The 16,894-nt window shown below is 41.1% G+C and overlaps 2 protein-coding genes across 21 annotated transcripts in view; one reads left to right on the top strand and one right to left on the bottom strand.

The window, feature by feature from the left end:
• Positions 1–5,871, top strand: part of IFT88 (intraflagellar transport 88) — a 121,663-nt gene extending 115,792 nt beyond the window's left edge. For all 17 annotated transcript variants that reach the window (XM_077973719.1, XM_077973718.1, XM_077973716.1 and 14 more), the window contains 2 exons: positions 5,130–5,240; positions 5,475–5,871. In XM_077973719.1, the coding sequence (XP_077829845.1) occupies positions 5,130–5,240; positions 5,475–5,596 (233 nt within the window). In that variant the 3' untranslated portion in view covers positions 5,597–5,871. The remainder of the gene's footprint in view (positions 1–5,129; positions 5,241–5,474) is intronic.
• EEF1AKMT1 (EEF1A lysine methyltransferase 1) overlaps positions 1–16,894 on the bottom strand; it is a 98,701-nt gene that overhangs the window by 23,988 nt on the left and 57,819 nt on the right. For 2 of the 4 annotated variants that reach the window (XM_077973743.1, XM_077973747.1), the window contains exons 5-6: positions 13,491–13,614; positions 3,924–4,878 (exon numbers count right to left, since the gene is read on the bottom strand). In XM_077973743.1, the coding sequence (XP_077829869.1) occupies positions 13,574–13,614 (41 nt within the window). In that variant the 3' untranslated portion in view covers positions 3,924–4,878; positions 13,491–13,573. Of the gene's footprint in view, positions 1–3,923; positions 4,879–12,023; positions 12,071–13,490; positions 13,615–16,894 lie in introns of those variants that run through there. The other 2 variants (XM_077973746.1, XM_077973745.1) reach the window with 2 other exon arrangements.

The following is a 16,894-nucleotide window of genomic DNA, read 5'->3' as shown; positions in this document are numbered from 1 at the left end:
TAAAAATACAAAAAAAAAAAAAAAAAAAAATTAGCCGGGCGTGGTGGCGCATGCCTGTAATCGCAGCTGCTCGAGAGGCTGAGGCAGGAGAATCGCTTGAACTCGGGATGCGGAGGTTGCAGTGAGCCGAGATCACGCCATTGCACTCCAGCTTGGGCAACAAGAGCGAAACTCCGTCTCAAAAAAAAAAAAGAAAGGAAAAGAGGCCACCCTACAGATGATGGATTTTCACCTTGGTTCTAATGTAGAAAACAAGAAGAGCTCTTTTGATAATTCCTAACCGTAAGCCTTCACTCACACAGTTATGGAGCTGGAGTACATATTATATCTGTGTGTTCTGAAGAACACCAAGCTGAAAACTTGGTTTAAAGTGGACTGGAGTTGGTGAGGCTACAAGATGCCTACAAAAAATAAACTTAAATCCTCCTTGAAGGAATTGACTTTAAGTTTCAAAGAGTAAGAACCTACAGTTAAGAAAAAGTAGGCACGCATGAGGAAATAAGTCACTAAGAGTAAGCAACAACAGAAACTATAGAGTCCAATCGTCAAAGACTACAAATATTGTAATTATCAGATAAAGAACATATTTTAAAAGTGAGACTACAGATGTCTGAACTCTAGGACTGAATAGATTCAGATAAATTTTTTTGGGATTAAAATACTGCCCCCAAAATGGATACTATTTATTGTGGAAGATGAAAACTGCCAGACAAAAATAATTGATAACTAAATTACAGAAATAATTAACAGGAGCCATTTATAGTGGTGCACTCTACTTGTGAGGCTGAAGTGGGAGGATCATGGAACCAAGAGCTGCAGTGTACCGATTGTTCCTGTAAATAGCCACTGCACTCCAGCCTGGGTAACAGCAAGATCCCATCTCCAGAATAAAATAAAATAATAATGATAGGAAGAAGAAGAAACTAAAGTTATCAAAATCACATACCCAGAGATGAATATGTGTGTGTACTTGTACCCTGTTTTCATCATTTCCCATGATATCATGCACATCTTCCTCTGTCATCAAATATTTTTATGATTTTCTTTTTCTCTTTTTTTTGAGACAGAGTCTCGTTCGATTGCCCAGGCTGGAGTGCAGTGGTGTGATCTTGGCTCATTGCAACCTCCACCTCCCAAGTTCAAGAAATTCTTGTGCCTCAGCCTCCCAAGTAGTTGGGATTACAGGCATGTGCCACGATGCACAGCTAATTTTTGTATTTTTAGTAGAGATGGGGTTTCGCCATGTTGGTCAGGCTGGTCTCAAACTCCTGGCCTCAAGTGATCCACCCCCTCAGACTCCCAAAGTGCTGGGATTACAGGCATGAGCCACCATGCCCAGCCAAAATTTTTTTTTATTTTCTTAATAAACATTTTTAAAAGTAGAATTGTTGAATATAAAGGTATGCAAAATTTTAAATCCTTTTTTATGATGGTCAGAAACACTGAAGACTTACCATCTTACCCATTTTTAAGTGTACGATACAGAGTATTAGCTACATGCACATTGTTGTGCAACAGAGCTCTAGAAATTTTTCGTCTTGCAAAATTAAAACTCTGTATCCAATGAACAACTTCCCTCTTCACCCTTTCCCCTCTCCTGGCAACCACCATTCTACTTTCTAAGAGTTTGGCTACATTGGATACCTCATGTAAGTGGAATTATGCAGTATTTGTCTGTTTGTGACTGGCTTATTTCTCTTAGCATAATGTCCTCAGAGTTCAACCATGTTGTAGTGTGTGACAGGATTTCCTTGTTTTTGAAGGCTGATAATATTTCACTGTATGTATATGCCACATTTTAAAACTTCATTCATTTATCAATGGACAGTTAGGTTGCTTCCATCTTTTGGCTATTGTGAATAATACTGCAGTGAATATGGATGTGAAGACACTGAAATCCTCTTCTCATTTATTTTGGCTAAATACCCGCAAGCGGGACTTGCTAGATCGTATACTGCCTCTATTTCTTTCTTTTTTTTTTTTTTTTTTTTTTTTTGAGGAACCTCCATTGTTTTTCATAGTGGCTGCACCATTTTACACTTCCTTTGAGGATGCATGAGAGATCCAATTTTTCCGCATTCTTACCAACACTTGTTATTTTCTAGGGTTTTTTGGTATTTGTGTGTGTGTGTTTAATAGTAGTCATCCTAATTGGTGTGAGGCTGTGTCACTGTGGTTTTGGTTTGCAGTTCCCTGATGAATAGTGATGTTGAACATATGCTTTCCATATGCCTGTTGGCCATTTGTATATCTTCTTTGGAGAAATGTCTATTCAGATCCCAATTTTTAGATTGATTTAGTTTTAATTATTTATGTATTTTGGATATTAAGCCCTTATCAGATATATAGTATGCAAATATTATAGGTTGCCTATTCACCCAGTTGGTTGTTTCCTTTGCTGCACAGGAGTTGTTAACGTAGTACCATTTGCCTATGTTTGCTTTTCTTGTGTGTGCTTTTGATACCATATCTAAAAAATCATTGCCAAATCTACTGTCACGTCAATTTTCCACTATGTTTTCTTCTAGGAGTTTTATAATTTCAGATCTTACATTTAACTACTGAATGCATGTTGAGTTAAATTTTTGCTTATGGTGTGAGGTAAGGGTCTGATGTCATTATTTTGCATAGAAATAGCTGGTTTTCCTAGCACCACTTGTTAAAGAGACTGTTTTTGCCCCAAGGTGTAGCCTTGGTACCTTTGTTAAAGATCATTTGACATTATCACTCCATGAAAGTTAGTTGAAAATGATGAAACCACAGTATTCACAATATTACCCACACTAGTCCTCATAATGAAACTTTCAAAAATTGCATTTATAGTTTTTCAACTGGACAACTGAAATTTTTCAAATGAGGTCAGGTTTTATTTATTATTTATTTATTTTAGAGATGGGTTCTCGCTGTATCACCCAGACTGAGTGCAATGGTGCTGTCATGGCTCATTGCAGCATTGAACACCTGGGCTCAAGTGATCCTCCCACCTCATCCCACAAGCAGCTGGGATAATAGGTGCATGCCACTCTGCCTAGACAACTTTTATTTTTTATATAAGCACTTTATTTTATTTTTATTTATTTATTGAGACAGAATCTCGCTCTGTAGCCCAGGCTGGAGTGCAGTGGCACGATCTCAGCTCACTGCAGCCTCTGCCTCCCAGGCTCAAGTGATTCTTCTCCCTCAGCCTCCCGAGTAGCTGGGATTACAGGTGTATGCCACCATGCCCAACTAATTTTTGTATTTTTAGTAGAGACAGGGTTTTACCATGTTGATCAGGCTGGTCTCGAACTCCTGACTTCATGATCTGTCCACCTTGGCCTCCCAAAGTGCTGGGATTACAGGCATGAACCACCATGCCTGGCCCCAAGTTTTACTTTTTAAAGGTTTGCTTTTTCCACAAAATGTGAATCTTTCAGGCTAGGAATTTGGATTTGGATTTCCGAAGGGTTTGGGGTGCCTGAGGGAGCTATCAGGGTTTTGTTGGTAATTTACATCTATATAAAAAGTGAAATAATGTTGTTGTATTTACTAATGAGGGTGTGTTTCTGACATTCCACAGTATTCCTCAGTGAGCAGTTCTGTGAGGCATTTCCATCTTATCTCTGTAATGGGAACACCTACATTTTTGTGGAGACGTTGGTTGTCATATCTTATGTACCCATGAGTCAAAGAACTGTGTGTACCTGTGCCCTTCCTTGACTGCCAACCCTAAGGCAAGAAGGCCTGTTTGGACCACTCCCTCCCAACTTTGTTTTACATTTCTCACCCAAACTTTTCTTCTCACATACTCATTCATCTTTTAAAAGATCGCTGTATGGTTATTGTGTATATATTTGGTGGCTTATCTTAAACCTTTCTTGGAGACAGGTAGGATATACATTATTCAGGAAAAAAAAGCAAAGTAAAAGAAATATCCCTAGAGCAATGTTTTTCAAACTTTATTGATCTGAGCTCGCTCAGGCAGTTTAAAAGACACCCACATACATTTCTGCATGGAAAAAATTAACTTTTGTTTTAACAAAAAATAGAGAGGGACAGAATAATTTAAAATATACTAAAATGTGTAGACATATTCAATACACTGAAGAGTTTTATTTTCCGGTAACATCAGTGGTAAGGGAAATGGTAAAGTTTTGGATAAGAACCTTAGAGAGGACTTACTATTTTGGGTCAGTTGGCCAATCTTAAAATGTGGGGATTTTAAAGACCATCTTGTTCAGATTTATTCCCAGAGACATTATCAGTAAACTAAAATACAAAGTATATTCAAAAAAGAAATGGTCAGTGTGTTTATCAGTGGACTACTCTCATTAAAAGTGAGGCTTACATAATAGAAAAAATATCACTGTAGGAATTATAAGGGGAAGAAAGGAAAACTGTGGGGCTAGAGGAGTAGTTCTTCTAGAAAATACTACAGAAATTTCTGGTTAAAAAGTACTATAACATTTCCTACTTATGTTAGTGTTCAGCTTTATCTGAAAATCCTCAGTGATACATATTACATTTTTTCCTAAGGCAGCCATTGCCTATTTGGGCAATTATAATTCTTTTTTAGGTTTGTCATTATATCAAGCCAAAATCTATGCTGCTATACAGGGGAAGTCTAATCCTCTTGTCTACGAACACGCTTCAAATGTTTGAAGAAAGTGCTTGTGTGGTCTAGGTTCTCCGCCCGCTAGGTTGAGTTTACCTAGCCTCCTCTGCTGTTTTTCATGTGATGTGGTTTTAGGGCCCCTCTCCAGGCACGACAGGAGGTTGATCTGAGCTTGTGACTTCCCATTTGTTCTTTCTTCAGGTGCTTTGTTCTTTGCTAGGTTATACTAGTCAGGGTGATCTCTTACTTTCTCTTAAGATCTTCCATAAAATTGAAACCTATAACTAAGCACACATTTGAAAGAATACATATACAGATACAGGCTACTCTTAAGTGATGTTTTATCTATATTATAGATTCCCACAAGGTATTTCTTTTAAATTTCAGAAAACAAGAATTACATCCCTAAGAAGCTGGCTTCCAAATGAAACAACCTGCTTGTTTTTTGGCAAATAAGTATGCTTTAAGATGCATAATGTAGTTTTATGTTTTCTCAACATATTAAACAAATGCGTTTTTATTTTTGTGTTTTCAGATAGTGGCCAGAACTATAGTGCCGGTAGTAAAGGTGAACGACTAAGTGCCAGACTCAGAGCTTTACCTGGGACAAATGAACCTTACGAAAGTAGCAGTAACAAAGAAATAGGCAAGTGCCCCCCACCCAGTTCCTCCACACACAGCAGGTCTGAAGAAGAATGGTGAGATGGCCAAAGGTGTCGCTGGGAATTCTTAAGAAATTGATATTTAAAGATAAAATGTAAAATGACTTGGGAGACCATTTCTGTTCACTCTGAGTTACTCATTTTGATTATGAGCCTGATTGGTTTCACATTTGTTTTGTTTATATAACTCTAACATGATAATATCTTTTGAAACCTAGATGCCTCCTATGTGGACCCGCTTGGCCCTCAAATAGAAAGACCAAAAACTGCAGCCAAAAAAAGGATCGATGAGGATGATTTTGCTGATGAAGAATTAGGAGATGATTTGCTTCCAGAATAATATTCACTTTAATATGTTATTTATTAAAGGAAAGAAATTGCCTTATGAGACCATCCTCATGTTAAACCTTGGATTAAATATCCAACCTGTAATTTTTTTTCACTGTCAAAACTTTAAATAAGTGTATTCTATTTTGTAAGTATGCATTTAAGTTGTTTTTTTCTTTTAAGGACTAAAAACAGGTAAAACTAATACTTTAGGCCAATGACTGACTTAGCTTTTTGAAAACATTGACACACAGGAAGAAATAAATTTATAACACAACCTAGTACATATATGTATATGTAGTCGTAAAAGTTTACTCTTCTTATTGCAGTACCTGCTAATATTTGCTATAATTTCATTCAAACAAAGTGCTAGTAGTGAAGTCACTACATTGATTTCATGGCTTGCAACTTGAAAAATGCTGTGTGGACATAGCACAATTTCTATTCATACTTAAATTGCTTGGAGTTTGGAAATTCTTTGGAAGCTTTGCCTCGTGGGGATTAGAAACACTATTAAAACAATTATGTTTTAGAAGCAGTATAAAGGGTAATGGGATTAAATACCAAACCATAACCCTAGTGCTCTTTTCAGAAGTTCCTTTCTACCTCAGCCCGGGGGTGTGCACCAAAAGCACAGAGCAATAACAACTCTAAGATTGCTTTTCTCATTTGTGACTTAGCGGGGTGGGGGCATGGCTGCCTGCATTTTTCTTTAGCAATGTGTTTGGCTGGTCTAGAGTCTCCAGAGGAACTATAAGGATGAGGAAGTCAGAAGAAGTGGCTTATCTCTTAACACTATACCAAAGAGAATGGACCCCTCAATCCTACTTACCATTGTCTCTGCAATGTGCATGCTGGTCTTAGATGCGAGGGAAGAAAACCAAAACTAGACCACATTCCTTGCTCCCAAAGTAGGTTATGCTCTAATGGATGAGACATCCAACAAATACACTAAACATCCAGTATGTGCAGAGAATTAATTAAGATTGGGCGGATACAGTAGTGAAAAAGAACTATACCTTGCCCTCAAGAAGCTTAAATTCTGGTGGGGAAGATGGAAAATATATTTTGTTTGTTTGGGGTTTTTTTTGAGATGGAATCTCACTCTATTGCCCAGGCAGGAGTGCAGTGGCACAATGTCGGCTCACTGCAACCTCCACCTCCTGGTTTCAAGCGATGCTCCTGCCTCAGCCTCCCGAGTTGCTGGGATTACAGGCGTGCACCCCCACGCCTGGTTAACTGTTGTATTTTTAGTCAGACGGGGTTTCACCATGTTGGCCAGGCTGGTCTTGAACTCTTGACCTCGTGATCCACCCACCTTGGCCTCCCAAAGCTGGGATTACAGGTGTGAGCCACCGTGCCCGGCCAGAAAATATGTTTTTAAAGGACTCTAGATATTGTTAATTACAGTTAAGAGAACAAAATGGAGCAATGCAATAGGTAGTGATTATAGAGGAGGGACTCTAAGAGGTGGCCTTGGTATTAACATTAGAATGGTGAGAAGAAAGCAGTGTTCTGAGCACGTGCCGCACACTGAAAAATGAATGATCCGGATGTGTCACAGGGTGATTGAGCTACAGTGACAGTGAGTGAGAGGGTTTGGGATCCAGCAATGTGGGTGGTGTGCTACATAGGCAGGAAAGGGAAAGGAGATGAGATCCAAAAGGTAGGCAGGGTTCAGAGCATGTACAGCCTTATAAAGACAGTGTGGATCTTACCCTAGTTACTACAGAACAGCTGCTAGAAGGTTTCATGCAAGGGAGGTGAGTTAAGTGCTTTCATTTAACCTTTAGAAACCAGTCATCACGCTGGTCACCATGAAGATGAAGTGGGCAAGGGGGATGGAAGGGAAAAGTGGAAACTACTAGCAGTAGCCTGGGTAAGAGATGAAAGCAATTGAGACCAGGTTTTTAGCAATAGGAATTGTGAGAATTGGTCAGATTCAGCATATGTTTGGAGGTGGAGCTGAGACTTACTAATGGATTGGATGTGGATTGTGAGGGGAAGAAAGGAAAAGATGATGCCAAAATTTGTGGCTAACGGAGTGGCTAGTGTTGTCTTTTTAGTAAGATAGGAATAGATTTGGGGGGAATAAGTAGATGTGGTTTAGCCATATTAAGTTTGTCTCTTAAGCATTCAATTTGAGATACAAAGAATGCAGTTAATCTTCAAAATCTGGAGGTCACAGAAGAGGTGAGGGCTACAGGTAGAGATGTGGGATCCACCTATGTACACTTCGTACTTAAAACCATGAAATTGAATGAGATCACTTAGGTCTGAGGGTGAGGACAGAGAAGAAGTATAAGCACTGTGCTCGTGAGTACAGGAGAAAATGGATGGCTCAGCAGAAGAGACTGAGAAGAGCAACAAGTGATGTAGGAGGTTTCAGGATTCAAACTTCCAGTTCTGAGGAGGATGCAGTAGGTCATGGAAGGCCTCTGAGGCAGGTGGGGAAAAAAACAAATCATTGCAAAAATCATGTGTTCAAAGTATGTGGAGAGCTGTGGAAGCAATAAAACTAAAAATTAAAGAGCCTTTTTTTTTTTTTTTTTTTTTTTTTTTGAGACATCTCGCTCTGTCACCCAGGCTGGAGTGCAGTGGTGCGATCTTGGCTCACTGCAACCTCCGCCTCCCGGGTTCAAGAGATTCTCCTGCCTCAGCCTGCCAAGTAGCTGGGATTACAGACGAGCACTATGCCCAGCTAAATTTTGTATTTTTAGTAGAGACAGGTTTTTGCCGTATTGGCCAGGCTCGTCTCAAACTCCTGACCTCAACTGATCCATCCACCTCCTCCCAAAGTGCTGGGATTACAGGTGTGAGCCACTATGCCCGGCCCCCAAAATAGCAGTTATCTTGAGGGTAGACTAAATAGCAAATATCTTGTGGAAAGCCTTTCCCCCTAGCAGGACATCGTCCCCTAAGAACTATGGGAGATTTAAGCCCTGAAGAGCCTCCATCCCAGTTCCCCAGCCTCCAGCATTACCCCAGCTGAAGCAGCACTCCAGCAAATGCCCCATGGGGGAAAGCCAGCCACACATTTGGGGCTTCTCTAAGTCTCCAGTTTGTCATGCTGACCCCAAGTGACCACCGAAAGCTCTGCTAGTTTCTCTAGATGATACCTTTTCCCTGGGGAAAGTGCAGTTCTTAGCCCATGCCTAGAACTGGCGAATGTCTACAGAAAAACAGGCAGGATCAGCAGTTTATTTAGAAATAGCTCTTTTGGGCCAGGCGCGGTGGCTTACACCTGTAGTCCCAGCACTTTGGGAGGCTGAGGTGGGTGGATCACGAGGTCAGGAGGTCAAGACCAGCCTCTGGCCAAGATGGTGAAACCCTGTCTCTACTAAAAATACAAATATCAGCTGGGCATGGTGACGGGCGCCTGTAATCCCAGCTACTTGGGAGGCTGAGGCAGAGAATTGCTTGAACCCGGGAGGCGGAGGTTGCAGTGAGCTGAGACTGTGCTACTGTACTCCAGCCTGGGCAACAGAGCAAGACTCTGTCTTGAAGAAAAAAAAAAAAAAGATACTTGCTATTTTTTGAATCTGCATGGGGGCAGGAGGCTAAAGTCAAAACTTGGAGGGACCAACTTGACTCTTTCCATCTGTCTCAGCTGAGGAGACAAATCCAGGCTCCTAATCAAACGCCTAGAAGGACAAACATGAATCAAGGGTGGACTGACCCTTACAAACTCTGCAGCCCAGGCTGGGTGAGGTGGCTCATGCCTGTAATCCCAGTGCTTTTGGAGGTTGGGGCAAGAGGATTGCTTGAGGCCAGTTCAAGGCCAGCCTGGGTAACATAGTGAGACCCTGTCTCTACAAAAAAATAAAAAAATTAGCCGGGGCATGGTGGCAGGCACCTATAATCCCCACTACTCGAGAGGCTGAGGCAGGAGGATGACTTGAGACCAGGACTTCAAGGTTACAGTGAGCTGTGGTTGTACCACTGCACTCCAGCCTGGGCAACAGAAGGGGACCCTGTAACTCAGTTCAATCCCTGACTGGATTGAAATAATTAGTCCTGAATCCTCTCTGCCTAACAGAGGAAAGAGGACCTTTCTATGGTAACAATATCATTTGCAGTCTCTATGGTTCTTAAATATACAATGCTTGGCATGTAATAAAAAAAATTACTGTGGCCGGGCGCGGTGGCTCATGCCTGTAATTCCAGCACTTTGGGAGGCCGAGACAGGTGGATCACGAGGTCAGGAGATCGAGACCATCCTGGCTAACACGGTGAAACCCCGCCTCTACTAAAAATACAAAAAATTAGCTGGGCGTGGTGGCGGGCGCCTGTAGTCCCAGCTACTTGGGAGGCTGAGGCAGGAGAATGGTGTGAACCCGGGAGGCGGAGCTTGCAGTGAGCCGAGATCGCGCCACTCACTCCAGCCTGGGCGACAGAGCGAGACTCCGTCTCAAAAAAAAAAAAAATTACTAGAATGCAAGGAGTCAAGAAAATATGACCAGCAATCAAGAGAAAGTGTAAATAGAAGCAGTCCCCTAGATAATCCAGATAATGGATTTAACAAACAGGGACTTGTGACTAGTGTGTTAATAAAATGGATAAAAAGATGGAAAATTTCAACTGAATGTTGGAATCTGTGAAAAAGAGTCAAATAACTTTGAAAGACACTATCTGAAATTAACTTATTTGGATGGATTGAACAACGTACCAGACACAGCAGATGTCAGGATTAGTGAATAGGTCAACAGAAAAACATCCAAACTAAAGCAGACAGACATAAGACTGGAAAAATGAAGCAGCTGGTAAGAGACACTTGGGACACAGTCAAGAGTTTAAATAATTAGAATGGGAATCCCGGAAGGAGTGGAAGGGAGAATGGGGTAGAAGTAACATTAGAAGAGATAATGTCTACAATTTCCCTAAATTGAAAAAGACATAAAGCCACAGATTTAGGAAGTTCAGTGAGCACCAAGGAGATACAAAGAAGACTACACTGTAGTTACACTGTGCTCAAACTGCTAAAACCCACAAAGTCCTTAAGCAGAATTACAAGGACAGAACTTTCAGAGAAACATTAATAAGATTTATGGCTAACTTTTCAATAAAACTAAGGAACCAGAAGACAATAGAATGGTATCTTTAAGGTGCTGAAAAACAAAAAAAATTAAAAGTCTGCCAACCTAGAATTATATTACAGTGAATCTATCCTATAAACTTTAAAGACTTTTCAGGCCGGGCGCAGTGGCCCATGCCTGTAATCTCAGCACTTTGGGAGGCCGAGGAGGGTGGATCGCCTGAAGTTAGGAGTTCGAGACCAGCCTTGCCAACACGGTGAAACCCTGTCTCTACTAAAACATACAAATGTTAGCCAGGCGTGGTGGCAGGCACCTGTAATCCCAACTACTCAGGAGACTGAGGCAGGAGAATCGCTTGAACCTGGGAGGTGGAGGTTGCAGTGAGCTGAGACTGCACCACTGCACTGCAGCCTGGGCAACAGAGCAAGACTCCGTCTTAAAAAAAAAAAAAAAAAAGACTTTTCAGACAAACAAAATTTGAGAAAATTAATTACCAGAAGACTAGCTCTACAGAAAATGCTTAAAGTCCTACAGGCTAAAGGAAGATGATCCTAGAAAGCAGCATGAAATGACAGAAACAGATCACAAAGTTGAAAAATAATGAAAAGTACCAGAAAGGTATAGGGATATATAAAAGATATATATTGACTATTTAAAACAACAATAATAATGACTTGTGGAATTTTAAGATACGTAGAAATAAAATATTGATAATACTAGTCCAAAGATTGGGGCTGGGTATTCAACGAAGTTTCTTGTATCATTCAGACAGTGCTAGACCATAATGAGGAGTGGTTTGCACAATGTACAATTAAAAAGCTAATAGTACAACTAATGAATATGGAAAGAATGATAAAATCAGCCAGGTGCAGTGACTCATGCCTGTAATCCCAGCACTTTGAGAGGCCGAGGCAGAGGGATTGCTTGAAGGCAGGAGTTTGAGACCAGCCTGGGCAACAAAACAAGACACTGTCTCTACAAAAAATTAAAAAATAAGCCAGGCACAGTGGCGAGTGCCTATAGTTCCAGCTATTTGGGAGGCTGAGGTGGGAGGATCACTTGAGCTCAAGAGTTTGAGGCTACAGTGAGCTATGATGGCACCACTGTACTCCAGCCTGAGTGGCAGAGTGTGACACTATCTCTAAAAATAAATAGAGAAATAATAACTAATAGATAAATAAATAAAATTAAAATCGCCACTTTACAACCACCACAATATTAATTAATCCAAGCAAGAATCATCACTGATTGCTAAAGCAAGTGAAGAAAAGTTTGATGAGAATAGCATATTTACATAGCCCCAAAGTTTTCCCCCATGAATTACTTATTAATCATAAGAGGAAGAAAAGAAATTTTATATTGGAGAAACCTGGTGGTACCTCAATCATGACCAAAGTTAACACAGCCAATAATGGGATGAATATAATCCTTGTGCTTCCTGATGTGAGACACTGAAAAAATACAAGATTACCTAGTCAATATTCCTGCCAGAAAAACTAACCTGAATCGAATCATGAAGCAATACCAAACTGAAGAACATTCGACAAAATAACTGGCCGCTACTTTTCAAAAATGTCAAGGCCATTAAAGACAAAAAAAAGTCTGAGGAACTATTCCAGATTAAGGAAGACTAAAGCAGGCTGGGTGCAGTGACTCATGCCTGTAATCCCAACACTTTGGGAGGCCAAGGCAGGTGGATCGCTTGAGGACAGGAGTTCAAGACCAGTCTGGCCAACATAGTGGGACCCCCCTGCTCCGATCTCTACTAAAAATACAAAAAATTAGCTGGGCCTGGTGGTGCACGCCTGTAATCCCAGCTTCTTGGGAGGCTGAGGAACAAGAATCAGTTGAACCCAGGAGGCGGAGGTTGCAGTGAACCAAGATTGTGCCACTGCACTCCAGCCTGGGCAACACAGTGAGACTCTGTCAAAAAAACAAAAAACAAAAAAGGAAGGAAGGAAGGGAGGGAGGAAGGAAGGGAGGGAGGGAGGGAGGGGGGGGGGAGGAGGAAGGGAGGAAGGGAGGAAGGAAGGAAGGAAGGAAGGAAGGAAGGAAGGAGAGAGAGGAAGAGAGAAAAAGAAAGAAAAAAGGAAGGAGAGAAGGAAGGAAGGAAGGAAAGAAAGAGGAAGACAAAAAGGAAGGAAGGAAGAAAGGAAGAAGGGAGGGAGGGAGGGGAGGGGAAGGAAGAGGAGGGGAGGGGAGGGAAGAGGAGGGGAAAGGAAGGAAGACTAAAGAGACATGTCAACAAAATGTAATGCGTGATCCTTGCTGAGATCCTGGACTGGGGGAATTTTGCTGTAGAGACAGCTGGTGAAATGGGAATAGGAATGTACAGATGCTCCTCAACTCATGAAGGGGCTGCATCCTGATAAACCCATTGTTAAAACATATCACACGTTGAAAACACATTTACTGCTCTGTTATACCAGTCATAAAGATGAAAAATCATAGCTCGAACTATCATTAAATCCAGAGGCTCCTCGACTTACCATAGGGCTATGTCCCAAAAAGCTCATCACAAAGTCGAACAATCATAATCGAACGATCATACGCTGGAGACCATCTATATAAGTATTTGTAAAATGTCTTAATTTTTAGAATTGCACTACGGTTACATAAGCGAATGTCTTTGTTCCTGAGAAATACACACTCAGGTGTTGTGGGACAAAGGGTCCTGATTTTTGGTGGCTCAGTGGTTCAGAAGAAAGCGGTGAAAAAGCAATGTGGAGAAATGTTAACAAGTAGTGGAACTGAGTGAAGGGTATGTGGAGTTCCTTCATACTCTTCTTACAACTTTTCTGTAAGTCTGAAATTATTTCAAAATAAACGTTTTTTTTTTAAGCTAATATAACTGGGCATGGTGGTGTTTACCTGTAGTCCTAGCTGCTCAGGAGGCTGAGGCAGGACGACGGCTTGAGTCCAGGGGCTCGAGGTTACAGTGGGCTATGACAGCACTACTGCACTGCAGCCTTGGTGACAGAGCAAGACTCCACGTCTAAAAATAATAAATAAAAATAAAAAAATTAATGGAGGACAAAATATAATGATAAAAAATACTTGATTAATCCAAAGAAAGGCAGGTAAAGGAGAAATAAAGGAATAAAGAGCAGATGAACAAAGAGAAAACAAGCAGCAAAATAGGACTTAAACCTATTTATATTAGTAATTACATTACACTAATAATTATAAAAATGCAAACTCAATTATATTAATAATTAGTAAATGCTAGTTATGTTAATACAACAAATGTAAACAGAATATTCCAATTAAGTGACAAAGATTATCAGACTATTAAAAAACAAGACTCAACTATATGTTACTTACAAGAGACACATTTTAAATGCAGTCCTGCACCACATAACATGATTTCAGTCAACAACAGACCACATAGATGATGGTGGTCCCATACAATTACAATACCCAATTTTTACTGTACCTTTTCTATGTTTACATACACAAATACTTACTATTGTGTTATAATTGCCTACAGTATGCAGTACAGTAACATGTTGTACAAGTTTGTAGCCTAGATGTGTTGTAGCCTTAACTACACCTCAGAGAGCCCGGTTGTATAGTAGGCTATACTCAGTGTAAATACAATCTAGGGTGTTCACACAGCAACGAAATCACCTTACATTTCTCAGAATGCATCCCTGTTGATAAGTGACATGTGACTGTCTAAAGGCACAGATAGGTTGAAAAAAAAAGAAAAAGAATGCCCATCAAGGCCAGGCGCGGTGGCTCACGCCTGTAATCCCAGCACTTTGGGAGGCAAGGCCGGCAGATCGCCTGAGGTCAAGAGTTCGAGACCAGCCTGGCCAAGATGGAGAAACCCTCCCCGTCTCTACTGAAAATTCCAAAATTAGCCCAGCGTGGTGGCGCTTGTCTGTCTTCCAAGTTACTCGAGAGGCTGAGGCAGGAGAATAGCTTTAACCCGGGAGGTGGAGGTTGCAGTGAGCCGAGATCACACCACTGCACTCCAGCCCAGGCAATAAGAGGGAAACTTCATCTCAAAAATACAATAAAATAAAAATTCAGAATCTTAGCTGTAAAGGGGAGTCAAGTGGGACCTGGGGTCAAGAAAGGGTTTATCAAATGCATCAGGAAGGAAGGTGGGAGACATCAGACTGGGTGGGAGTAAGTTAGCGCATTTGCTGGTTGAAAGAAATGTAAAAGCTCTCATCTGTGTCTGTGGAAGGTGTGAGGAAGGAATTGGGCAGCGGAGACTCGAGGAGAGAGAATATGTAGATTAGTGATACAGGAAAAGACCATAATTGCAGAGATGTAATAGGATACTTATGTTGAAAGTTAATCTGAGATTTGGGTCATAACTCAGAATTGAGTCTACTCAGCTCAGTGGTATGATTTTTAAGAGTTGGGATTCTAGGCAAGTACAACAGAGAAAAAAGGAGAAAGGGATTAAGTAAGGGTGTTTGCAAGGGTGTGGTGAGTGTCGACCTGTGAAATCTAAACTAGACAAGAAAGGACATAAGGACTCCAGGGTGGAATGGTTAGTGAGAAGTGGGAGAAGGTTGGATGACGGCAGAGAACTGCAGGAGTGGGCGAAAACAGAAGGTACGTGTGTCAGGGAATAGGATATTTGAAATCAGATGTTCGGATATGCTGCAGTTATTGGCGATGACGAAACCTTGGATATGACCATACGACGACAGTTGAGATAGGAAATAAAGACCATTGGAACTAACACAGTCACTTAGAAATCAGCATGTAAACCGTCTCTGTGGAGGTGACGGTGCCAGGAATGATCAGCAGGAATAATGGTAGATCCAGGGGCTGAAATCGGTGAATCAAGTGAGTGACCAGGAAGGTGACAGCAATGAGAAGCACTATCAGTAGGAACATCCAAGCACAGTTTTGTTTTGTTTTGTTTTTCTTTGAGACGAAGTCTAGCTCTGTTGCCCAGGCTGGAGTGCAGTGGTGCAATCTCGGCTCACTGCAACCTCCGCCTCCCAGATTCAAGTGATTCCTCTGCCTCAGCCTCCTGAGTAGCTAGGATTACAGGCATGCGCTACCACGCTCGGCTTTTTGTATTTTTTTAGTAGAGACGGGGTTTCACCATGTTGGGCGGACTGGTCTCCACCTCCTGACTTCTTGATCCACCCGCCTAGGCCTCCCAAAGCGCTGAGATTACAGGCGTGAGCCACCGTGCCCAGCCCCAAGGACAGGCTTTTAAGGAAGAGAAGAGGCTTTGGTAGATTTGAACATCAGTAACCCAAGAAGATGAGTATGCAAGGAGCCAACCGCACACCGGCTTTTGGAGTTACAGTGCCTAAGGATGATTTAAAAGATTTTCTCCAGCAGCTTGCCTCACGCCAAGCAGTCCTGCAGCTGTGCTAGTATTGGGGGTGCTGAGTAAACCAGGGGTGAGGGACTGGAGGGGCTTCAAATGTAGCTTGCGTGGCCACACTGCAGATGTGTTGGTTTTAAGGGAACACGATGAGCCTGCTTTTGAGTATTTTGTTCCCTTTTTTCACTTGCATGTCTTAGGTTTGAACTTAATTATTAACATGCTTATTTTTCATCTTCATAAATATGTTGAAATTTGAGGGGAACTCATAAACATTTGCACCTATTTATAAGACTTTTTCCCAAGTGATTAGTCTCACAAAGTTCACCTTTGTTCTGTCAAATAGGTGAGCATTTTCAGTCACTTGTAATGAAAACTGCTGGAAAGTAAATATTTTCCTTCCCACTTCCAAGGTAATGGCGGGGATGGGGGGTGGGGGGCAGCGGGGTAAACGAGAGAAGTTGCCATGTTACCAGACAGTGGAAAATATTTTGTTGAATAATATACAGAACTAAGTCTGGTACCATGTCACCTCGTATAGGAATGGATGCGGAAATGAGACAGTATTTCTATGAAACTCTCATAATGATACTCTCCTAAAAGCCTCCCACGCTTCCTTTTTTCCAATAAAAACTAAGCAGCATTTGAGTACTGAAACCTTTATTCCCATTTTACTGGAACGTAAACAAAGAACATTAACAATGTACTAGTCAGAAAAAAAGTGTTTTATAACCGAAAACAAATATTTGCCAAGAGCTGTAAATTGCTTTAATCGCTTAAACTGGAGACTTCAGTGTGATTTTTAGCAGATTACCAAGCTCCTTAGTTATAGAACATTCAAGGCATAGAAAAGTGTTTTTCTTACAAAGCACAACTGAAATGTAGTTTAACTAATGGTTTACAATTCAGTCAACTACCAAAGCTGCAAACCATTTAGGGAGTCATCAATTACATAATTTGTACACTT

The sequence above is a fragment of the Macaca mulatta genome, chromosome 17 (assembly GCF_049350105.2).
Source record: "Macaca mulatta isolate MMU2019108-1 chromosome 17, T2T-MMU8v2.0, whole genome shotgun sequence".
Lineage (NCBI taxonomy): Eukaryota > Metazoa > Chordata > Mammalia > Primates > Cercopithecidae > Macaca > Macaca mulatta.
This window is presented reverse-complemented; position numbering and strand designations above follow the sequence as displayed.